Here is an 11,099-nt window from a genome sequence, read left to right as displayed (position 1 = left end):
GGCCGCAGGGACCGGGCGGCAGGAAGGGGCCAGAGAGCGCGGCCCCACCCCGTGGCCGGCAGAGCCTATCGCCGGGAGCGCGGAGCGCGGATAAATGTAGCGCCGCGGCGCGGGCCGCCAGCTCTCCGAGGGGCCGGAGCGCAGCGGAGCCATGCAGTACCCACACCCCGGGCCGGCTGCGGCGGGTGCCGTGGGGGTGCCGCTGTACGCGCCCACGCCGTTGCTGCAGCCGGCGCACCCGACGCCGTTCTACATCGAGGACATCCTGGGCCGCGGGCCTGCCGCGCCCACCCCCGCCCCCACGCTGCCGTCCCCCAACTCCTCCTTCACCAGCCTCGTGTCCTCCTACCGGACCCCGGTGTACGAGCCCACGCCGATCCACCCCGCCTTCTCGCACCACTCCGCCGCCGCGCTGGCCGCTGCCTACGGACCCGGCGGCTTCGGGGGCCCTCTGTACCCCTTCCCGCGGACGGTGAACGACTACACGCACGCCCTGCTCCGCCACGACCCCCTGGGTAAGGCGGCCGGGGTCATGGCGGGGCCGAGCCGCGGCGGCGGCGAGGAAGGCGCCACCCGGCAGGTGGCAGCGTCCAGGAGGCGGCGGGGGCGGAGGGGGAGGCAATAGAAAGTTGTGGCAAAAGCGATCGAAAAGCGGCTCTCGGGCGCGCGCGGGGACAGGAGGCGCGGGCCCCAGTGGCGCGCGGCCGGGGCTGACCGCACCATGACTCAGATTGGTTTTCCTGCACCTTGCAGGCGTCGGGGCGCGCGGGCCCGGGCGAGACCTCTGGCACTGCCGCGGGGGCTGGAGGCCGAAGGCAGCCCCGGGGCGCGCGCGTCGCTCGGGGTGGGGTCCCCTTAGCTGGAGGGACTGGGAAGGGAGTGCCAAGGCGCCCCGGTCCGGCCCTGCGGGGCTGGGATAGCTGCTGGGCCCCGGTGGTTACGAGGCTGGACCTGGTTCAACAAGCTTGTGCAGTGAAAGAGCCTGACCCTTTCCGTTCATACAGGAAATCTTGAGTTCTCGATAGGAGTAAATCTGGTTTCAGAAGCTGTTAAGTGTTTTCCTGGCTGCATGAAGCAGACCCTTCCCCCGGAGTAGTGCACGCTGCTGATTATTTTATCGACATCCTCAATACAGACAAATTCAGGAAACACTCGACTTCTGATAGCCGGGATCCGTTTTTCTGATATTGTTCATTTCCTCTGTGTGGGATGTGACTTTATGGCAGCTAAAATAACCAGTTGCTTCCTTTTTTTACCCCCCCCCCCCAAGCTGTTTTGCACTAGTCTGAAGCCTGACGTAAGCAAAATCTGGAGGAAAAAACCCAACAATGCCAGCTTTCAAAGCGTTTGGGGGCAGGCCTGCAGACCGACGGACGGACAGACGGACTGACTGACAGGTCTTTGGAGTAGTAGCGGCAGCGGGGACACCTAGGGCATATGGTATTCGCGGGGCTTGTCCCCTTAGCGCGCGGCCTAAGAAATAAGCCAATGGTTACCCGCACTCCGGGTGGCCCTTGGCGGCTCTGGCATCTGAAGCCCCGGGGGGAATAAAGAAACGGGGCTCCTTGCCTTGGGCCACCAGGGTTTTATATTGACTCTCTGCTACTGGCAGCTTCTGTGGGGACCCTAGAGACAAACTAACATTTTAAGGTCTTCATGTTTATGACGCGGCCTCTAGCTCAGCCCTCCACCCTTCTTTCTCATCGTTAAGATTTGAAGGGGATTATATTTTAGCATTTTTTTTTAAGTTACTGTATATTTGATTCCAGCTTCGAGGGTTTCGTGCGGTGGCCCCAGCGCGGCTCTGTTCTCCTGCTGGGGCCGGAGCGGGACCCTCAGCCGGGCCGGGCCTGGGGCGAACGTTTTCACAGAGCGCGCCCTGGGTTTCCTTGGGTTACTGTGGGGACCGCGCAGGAGGAAGCAAAGGGCTTTTCGAGATAGACCAACAGGAAACACATTGACGGAAATGTTGCCATAGCCCACGGGGTAGCTTTAACTGGCCGCCCCCGCCGCCGGGTGTGAAATCAGAGGAGGCCGCAGCGCCCTGGAGCCAGGATTGGAAGCTCCGCGGGCGGCCTAACGTCGGCGCCCAGGCCCGAGGGCCTCCCGAGCAGGCTCCCGCCGGCGGCTCCTGACCGGAACGCCTTGCGGAGTGTAACATCCCGGTTCCTCCCCAACATACACACACTTGGGTATTTGGAAAGCGCGGCTCACCAAGGGAGAGGGCCTAGAGGTGCAAAAAGTTATGTATAAATTCGAGAGTGACTTGTTAAAAGAGTGTCATTGGTATTATAGTGGGTGTTCTTTTGGGGATCAAAAGATTTTGAAATCAGCTATGGGTGCGATGACAGTTTGTGTGCGTCTGTGAGTGTACAAGGATGGTCTATGTGCATATGCAGTGTAGTTGTGTGTGCCTTCGGGTGTGTCTCTGTCTCTGGGTATGCATGTGTCTTGGGGGAACGTATTGGGTCCTTCTGGGTGGCTGTATCTGAACATGTCTGGTTGAGTGTCCTGCGTCCCCTGCTCCCCTTAGTCACCCCCAGGGCCTGGCCGCTCCAGGGCTGTCAGTAACCGCTGCTCTCTCTGCCTGCAGGCAAACCCCTGCTCTGGAGCCCTTTCTTGCAGAGGCCTCTGCATAAAAGGAAAGGCGGCCAGGTGAGGTTCTCCAACGACCAGACCATCGAGTTGGAGAAGAAGTTTGAGACCCAGAAATACCTCTCTCCGCCCGAGAGGAAGCGTCTGGCCAAGATGCTGCAGCTCAGCGAGAGACAGGTGAGCGCGCCTGCGGGCTCGGGGCAGATTCCCGGGGCGGGGGTCTTGGGGCGGAAGACAGACGGGTCGCCAACCGTGCGCTCGGGCGTTGCCGCGTCGCGCTGTCTAATGCCCAGAGCTCTGGCCGGTCGACAGCCGCCGATCAGCTTCTCCGTTACTCCCCAGGTCTCTTGGATTCGTGGCAAGTTTTCTTTCTCTCTTTCCTGTAGGTTAAAACCTGGTTTCAGAATCGACGCGCTAAATGGAGAAGACTGAAACAGGTATCGACATGGTTCTGTTTCTATGGAAATAAATATTTTTATCATGTTATCTCAATGCGAGGCCTGTTATGGGTTGTATGCAAAAGTCATTTGAGAGACTATTTAACCTCTTCACCTTGATTAAAAAGGCAAATAGTCCTGCTGAAATTCAGGATGAGTTGCTCAGGTGGCAGTAATGCTAAAAGCACCTAATGCAGTTCCTATATCAATTATGCTTGGGTTTTCACACACTGGCTGGTAAAACTCCGGGCTAATTGTTTTATAAACCCCATATGTTGTTTATCTAATTAACGCAGGAAAGATAAAGTAATTGACAGTAAATGACTTAGGCAGTTATCTTTGGGAGAAAATTGTTTCTTTTATTTACACAGCCATAATAAAACCAGGCAGAGCTCAAGGGTAAATATAAGGAAATAAACACCTCTAAGTCTTGTTTGCACGGTTTTTTTTTAGAAGAATTAAATATCAAAGAGTTTAAAATTATTTCCCATCTAATGCCAGCTCTTAAAATGAATATAAGACACGTAAGAAAATATACAAGCCTATTTGGAAAGTAGCTTAAACTTACTAACAGTCTTTTTTCCAATGACCTTGTTACGCAAGATGTGATAAAAAGTAAAGGCTAATTCAGTTTTTGAAAAACCTCTATTGACTTAAAGCTAAAGATTTGCTTTTGATGTTCCAATCTGGATGTCTTCTCCAAAGTTATCTGACAATTGCTCAATTGTTCATGTGCCAGTATATGTACAATTTAGAATAAAATATTTTTGAACACAATAATACGAGTGGGGAAATTGAAAGCAGGGTGCATTTTAAAATTTAGTGATCATAACTTTTTCATTAGAAATAAGATGGTGTCACAAAGAGCACTTTTGGACAGAAAATAAATTTTCCATAACTTCATTATTCTAACATGATTTAAAAATTTGTAGATTCCCTCTGACCTTGTGCATCTATTGCTTACTTAGTTGCAAGCCTGGTAAATATATTCTATAGTCTTGCTTTAAATAAAATCCTTAGGAATATGTCCTATTTCTTTGTACTGTTTATGTCTATTTTAGACAAATAGGATTAAAAATTCACCCATTTAGTTCTTGGTCAAAGGCTTGACTGTAATTTACCAGGGATTTTAAAAATAGCGGTTCCTGGGGCCCCTGGGTGGCTCAGTTGGTTAAGCATCTGCCTTCGGCTCAGTTCATGATCCCAGGGTCCTGAGATGGAGCCCCACATCAGACTCTGCTCAGTGGGGAGCCTGCTTCTCCCTCTCCCACTCCCCCTGCTTGTGCTCTCTATGTCAAATAAAGTCTTAAAAAAATAAAAAATAAGTAGTGGTTTCTTTGTATTATGGAAATATATTTTCCAGAAATTTCCTCTGGATTTTAAGTAAATTGTAGTTAATTGTCTCCCTTTAAGTTGGCAGCATTCTTCCAGTTCTGCATTTTTACCTTTGCCATGATTTTGTAACTTGTTATGCGTATTTATAAGTTTATAAATTTACTCCAGAAAATGGATGAAAAAGGATTCAGTCTAATAATTTTGAAACTTTCCCTAAATTCACTACTTAGCATTCATATTTTTTAAATGTTTGGAAGACCCTGTTAATTGGCAAGGTTTTAAAAATACTTGAAGAATGAAGATAGTGTGTATCTGTAGTAATCTAATCTCCCCCTCCCCTAAACTTTTAAGAATCTTGAGGCCATGACTATGGGCTTGGCGCTAAGTGTTCATTTGACACAATACATTTAGTTATATTTGTGACTGGTTGTTCTTAACTGGCAAGAGAATAATCTTTCTTTGAAATGACAGGTAATTTTCTCCCAAAATAAGAAAGAAGCACAAGTATGTATTTTCTGAATAAAAAGATTATAGCTGAAAGCAATAAACTAAAAAATTTAAAGATAGAGAATGAAAACACATTTTGATTTATGTCTCTTATGTCTCCATATTGCACGAGCCTATCAATTTCCATTTTCATTCCTTTCACTCAGGAGAACCCTCAAAGTAATAAAAAAGAAGAATTGGAAAGTTTGGACAATCCCTGTGACCAGAGGCAAGACTTGCCCAGTGAGCAGAATAAAGGTGCTTTGGATAGCTCTCAATGTTCACCCTCCCCTGCCTCCCAGGAAGACCTTGAGTCAGAAATTTCAGAGGATTCCGATCAGGAAGTGGACATTGAGGGCGATAAAGGCTATTTTAATGCTGGATGATGACCACTGACATTGGCATGTTCAGAAAACTGGACTTGGGAATAATATTGGCTACAGAAATCTCAGTAGACATACTGGAAAACTATGAGAAAGGGAATCAATTTTCTGGTATTCTGGAAACCTAAAATATTTGGTGCACTGGCTAAGCAGCAAACTTACATTGAAACCTTAATTTTGACTTAAATGGTTTTTGTACTGATTGTAGATTATATGATGAAGGGACTCTTCACTGGTTAAATTCACCCCCTTTTAAAAAAGGTAAATTGTTTTTTCTATTTATAGAAAGTAATTTTGAACTTTTTTGTTAAATTTTTAAGTTATAACTAAGGATTTTAATAAGATCTTCTTGAATGACTTTTTAATCTGTATCTACATCCCACTTAATGGAAAAGCAAAAGGGCACCCCAAATCCAGAGGTATGCCTTGGTAAGGGAGCCCACATTTCAGGGCAGCCTTGGAATATTTTAAAAGGAAACTTCCTTTACTTTTATATTACATTCTTATACTGCTGCCTTAAATCCAGTATGATCTCAGAGCTCCTATCTCGGGGATGTGTGTTCTTTTTGTCAGAGAGATATAGTTGATAAGAATCTTAAATGCTTGTTTTGCACTATCACTTAGTACCTTCTATGACCAAGGTGTTAAGGGAATAGTACAGTCCAATTCAAGCAGAGAAACTGACTCGTCGGTGACTAAAATTAATCACAGATGAACTAGAAGTAGCAGGTTAATTAAATGTAAGTAGACTGTAGATAATGTGTTTTATATCAAACAGTGTTTATAATGTGTGTATATATAATTGTTCACTGTAAAAAAAAAATGACCAAAATGGTGTTTTTTTTAAATGAGTAACTTGTGTATAAAATAAACCCTTCGGTGGGATGACTGACCTCGAGGGACCTCTCATTCTAACAGTGAAACAAACGCACATCTCTCACCTTTACTTGCAGCGCCTCCCGGGTCTGGGCGCGGGGGCGCCCGGGGAAGTAGATTTGGGACTTTCCCTCGAAGGGGGAGGGGAGCTGGGGCGGGGGAGGGGCTCGTCGTGTGTGCGTCGCGCTAGGAAGAGGCTACCGCCCGCGCACCCCGAGCGCCGCGGGTCTGGGACCCCGGCTCTCCAGTTGGCTGGAAGAGCCCGGGCCGAGGCCGGCTGCGCCGGGGAGCGCGGGGCCGCCGAACCCCATCGATTCGCCCCGGCTCCCAGGCTGGCCCGGGCCGCCGTCCTTGACCGGCGTGAGTCAACACTGCGTCATCCCTTGGCGGCCGAGCCCGGGTAGGGGGGTCCGCGGAGGGGGTGGGGGGAGCCTGCGAGGAGGTAGTTTGTGCCGAGACCGCGGGTCTCCAGCTTCAGCGAGCTTCAGAAGCACCCGCAGAGTTTCTTGAAACTCTTGAGCAGCCGTGTCGCCGGAGTTTCTGATTTGGTAGGTCTGGGGGGGACTGAGAATTTGCACTTCCACACGTGCTCAGGTGATGACAACGCGGCTGGCAGGAGGACCGCGCTTTGAGAACCGCCAAGGTGCTCCTCGAGTAGGAGCAGGTGGGGCCCGCATACCCCCTCACTCCTCTCTCACCTGCTTCCCTTCGCCCAGTAACTCCTCCCAGCGCGGGAGCAGGAGGAATGAAAGGGAGAAGGAGGGAAGCGGGGCCCACCTAGGCCGGTGGGCGCCAGAGTCTGACGCTGTGGGACCCGGAAGGGCTGAGGAAGGGCTACTGAGGGGAGAATGGCAGTGCCAGGTAAGGCGGTTGTGGGGCTGAGAGGAAGGACAGCCTGAGGTTTCTGACTGGCCCAGGGACTGCCTCCGGCTGCTTGCCTAGTGGAGCCAGGGCCCTGTTGGGGAAGAGGTCCAGAAACCTCGTCCTCTAGCCTGGGCCTCCATGGAGGCCTCTAGTTGTTTGCGGAAGTGGGTGCCTCCTGCCTGAGGGCACCTGAAGGAATGACTCTGCCCCTCGAACGGCTGACCAGGGCTATTGACTCCCCAGACATGGGCACTCCAGTGAAGACAGTAAAACGGTTATTGCTTTTAGGGAGCTGTTAGAGCTTGCCTCCTTAGATTCCAAGAAAGCCTCTGGAATTGCCTGCAAATTTAAATTTCTGAGAAAATTAGCACCAGGTCCTTAAGCAGAAAGGTGTGAATAGGCCTGGCAGTTTAATAATTTGGGTTGGAGTTTTAGTTCTTGGCCCCCGTTCTTTCATCTGTGGAATGGAAATGGTCTAGTTGATCTACGTGATCCTTTCCAGTCCCCAAATTCCCAACTCAGTTCAAGCTCTTTATTTTTATGGTTCCCCCTATTCTGTGTCTTCTCAGTGTTGGAGCCCAAAATAGACCTCCAGTTGGAGGGTCTCCCTTCCCACCAGCTGCAGGCTCCAAACTCCCAGACCCTGCCTGACAGGTTACATCCAGGTGTCAAGGATCATAATCAGTCTCTTTTGAAAATGGGACTGTCTGTATCAGACTTTTGGAGAATGGGAGGCTTGTGGGCCTAATATTGAATTAAAGCAATTCTGAAATCAGTTCGTGTGTGTTTCGCTCCTGGAGATAACCTCTGGTTAATGTTTATTCTTGAGAATAACTGTATCGTGATGATCAGGCAGAGAAATAGAGGCTCATGTATTGATTGACACTAGAAAAGTTGAAGGGTGAAATCTTGTTTTAAAGTAGACAGTTTCTTGAATCCAGGGTGTTTTCTAGTTTAAAACTATTCCTGGGGCGCCTGGGTGGCACAGCGGTTAGCTGTCTACCTTCGGCTCAGGGCGTGATCCCGGCATTATGGGATCGAGCCCCACATCAGGCTCCTCCGCTATAAGCCTGTTTCTTCCTCTCCCACTCCCCCTGCTTGTGTCCCCTCTCTCGCTGGCTGTCTCTCTCTCTGTCAAATAAATAAATAAAATCTTAAAAAAAAAAAATAAAACAAAACTATTCCTAACCCTCTTCAAGTTGCTCATATTCTGAATCTAAACATAGTCTTAAGAATCAAGAGCATGTTCACCCGAGAAGTACAGTATTCTCAGGGTACAGGTTGGCATTAACTGTTTTCAAAATGCCCCATTTCAGATTGCCAATGAATATTTACAAATTCTTCCTACAATCCAGGCATTTTTTCATTTGTTTGTCTTTTGGCTATTTCATGTTGAAGCAGCATGTATGACCTTTACAGCACAACTCCTGTCTTGTTTTTAACTCTTTTTATCAGGAGATTCAACTTGAAAACGGTTATCATTTAGCAGAAAGTCAAACAGAAAAGCACATTTTTGTAAGCAAAACGTTAATGATTGGAAGAATTGCCCTAATTTCACCATGACAGTGTGTGATTAATCCCCTAGGCCATGTACTTATACTTTAAGTTATTCAGTTCGTTGGTCTTTGATATTCAGAACCCTTTCTAACTTAATAGGATATTGATTTTGTTGGATGATGTACTTTGACTCTTTAAACAACATTACTTTTAGGGATGACTAGCATGCTGTGTAGTATTTTATTTAGAGAACTATTGCATAAGGTTTCTTTTTCTTACTTTTTATGGTTTTCTCAGGGTGAAAGCTGATAAAACATCTTGTGGGAAAAGAGGAAACCATCTCTGATAGTGAAAGTACCTATTCTTTTTCAACATTTCTGACAACTTTTTTTTTTCTTTGGTGGTTTCATTGCTGTGAATATTCATTTTACTTAATGGAGGCAGGGCAGAGATTCAAGAAAATGTATTTGGACTTGGGGGAAGTGCACTTTGATGGGGACAGACTGCCCTTACCAAAATTCCCATTCCAGTTATACTGCCTTGTGGAACTCAAGCTTGAAAGCTCACCCTTTTGATTTGTCTTTAAAATCTAATAATCAATGATCCTTTAAATCTGTGAGTGCAGGTGAGACTTTTGTGACTCCTGACATGGGACAGAATTGTGGAGAACCAAAGAGTCACCCAGGATGCTTCTAAATGGTTAGGAGTTGGTATCTTGTGGTAAAAATAATCAGATGTTGTCCCAACATTTCCTTTCCTTCACTTTGGGTTTCATGACATTCCAGCTGGATTCTGTATTTGTCTAATCGAATTCTGTCCCTTGATACATTTTTTGGTATTGTTGCTAAATCCAAATGACAAGCACTTTGGAGATTCTTACCACCCACCAAATACCTGAGATCCAGGGTCTTCAGAACTGCAGCTACCCCTTCAGATCTGGCTGAGGGAGCCCCAATGTCAGGAATTATACCATCGTGGGTAAGAGCAGGGCTGGAAGAATGGCTCTCTTGCTGGTTGGGGGCCTTGGGAAACGTGAATTCTCAGCCCAGGTCCGAGAGAGGTGGGCTGCTCACCTGACAGCAAGCATCATACCTGGGATACAGTGGGCACCAGATGTTAGCTAGAAAAACTAGAAAGCCCTCACGGACTCCCTTCTTTTAAGGTAGCTCTTTGATTCGCTGTAGCAATCGGTAAACCTTCTCAGTCAGATGTACACAAATCTCTGCAGACAATGGAGAGGGCTGCGGGGAGGAGACCTTGGAGCTGGCAAAGGCATTTCCTGTCTGCGGAGGATCTTGACTTTGGAGCATCCGGCGGTTGCCGCGAGGTTTTCTAGGCGGGTGAACACTTTTTGGTGTAGCTACTTAAAAAAAAGAAAAGAAAAAAAAAAAAAAGAAAAAGAAAAGGAGAGGGGAGTTCACTGCCAATTTCAAGCGATTTTCCAGATGAAAAGCAACGAGACAGCTTGTCATTAAAAAAATAATAAAAATAAGCATATTTTCTAACCATTAGAATTTTTTCTAATTTGATAGGGAAGATTGGTATCATTCAAAATCTTATTCAGAAATCTTGTCACTCTCCAAAGACAACTGCAGGAAAAAGTTAACGGTACTCCCCCCCTCCCCCATACTTGCAGGAAGAGAAATGCCTATTCAGTTTGTCTCCGTGAAACTTGTTTATATTTTTCTTTTGTAGTTTTAATTCTGCCTTTCATCCTTCCTCACCTCTCTACTTCTTTTTAATCATTTCCTTTCTCCACTCCACCTACTTGCACCCCGCCCCCTTTCAGGATTTCTCTTCCTCATTCATTTTATTTCCCCATTAGGAATAAAAAATGACTAGTCTCTGTTCTTTAGATGTCACAATTAGGGCCAAGATTTTCTTCAAATATATAGAAATATTCAGTTTTCAGGTGGAAATTCTAGGTTTGAGGAAGATGTTGCTGGAGTCCTAATACACTACCCTCATCCCTCCAAGGACAGTTCTTTAGTTTAGCTTTTTTTTTTTTTTTTTCCCTTTTTGGACCAGGATAAGCAATAATAGTGAAAGTAATAATATGTGTCCCTCTGGAACCCCTGGGTGGCTCAGTTGGTTAAGCGTCCCACTCTTGATCTCAGATCAGGTCTTGATCTCAGGGCCTTGAGTTCAAGACCCACCTGGAGCCTACTTAAAAAAAAAAAAATTATCTATCTATCTATCTATCTATCTATCTATCTATCTATCTATCTATCATCTATCTATCATCTATCTCCCTCTAGAAGTTAAGCCCTGAGTAGCACTGGGATGTGATGTGGGTGACCGGAGGAGACTGCTATAAGGTGCAGGCACAGGAAGTCATGGCAGAGCACTCCAGAGGCTCTTGGCACAGAAAAGGAGATGGGATGCTATCCCAGGGAGAGGGATGATCGTGTTCGAAGATCTGGAGTTGAAAGAGGGCAGGGAGTAAGTATGACTAGAATCTTCAGAGGTTTTTGGCTCCAGAATTTTGAAGAAGCGATTATGGACCAGTCCTGTACCCCTCCAGTCACATAGCTCTCTTGGGTTTTTAGGTTTGCAGTTTCCTCCCTCTGGAATTCTCTTCCCCCAGACAGCCTTAGGGCTGGCTCTCTCATGTCCCCCAGGCTTG

General features: G+C 47.3%; 1 protein-coding gene across 1 annotated transcript; it reads left to right on the top strand.

Annotated features, from left to right (window-relative positions):
* Positions 1-46: 46 nt before the first annotated feature.
* HHEX (hematopoietically expressed homeobox) lies at positions 47-6,129 on the top strand. The gene is made up of 4 exons (XM_045810008.2): positions 47-515; positions 2,594-2,772; positions 2,982-3,032; positions 5,021-6,129. The coding sequence occupies exons 1-4, from the start codon at positions 152-154 to the stop codon at positions 5,237-5,239; spliced, it is 813 nt and encodes a 270-aa protein (XP_045665964.1). The 5' UTR covers positions 47-151; the 3' UTR covers positions 5,240-6,129.
* Positions 6,130-11,099: the final 4,970 nt, after the last annotated feature.

Source organism: Ursus americanus, chromosome 6 (assembly GCF_024610735.1).
Source record: "Ursus americanus isolate L20-20 chromosome 6, mUrsAme1.1.p, whole genome shotgun sequence".
In the NCBI taxonomy this organism is placed as follows: domain Eukaryota; kingdom Metazoa; phylum Chordata; class Mammalia; order Carnivora; family Ursidae; genus Ursus; species Ursus americanus.
Note: the sequence above shows the minus strand (reverse complement) of the source record. Positions and strands in the feature narration are given on the sequence as shown.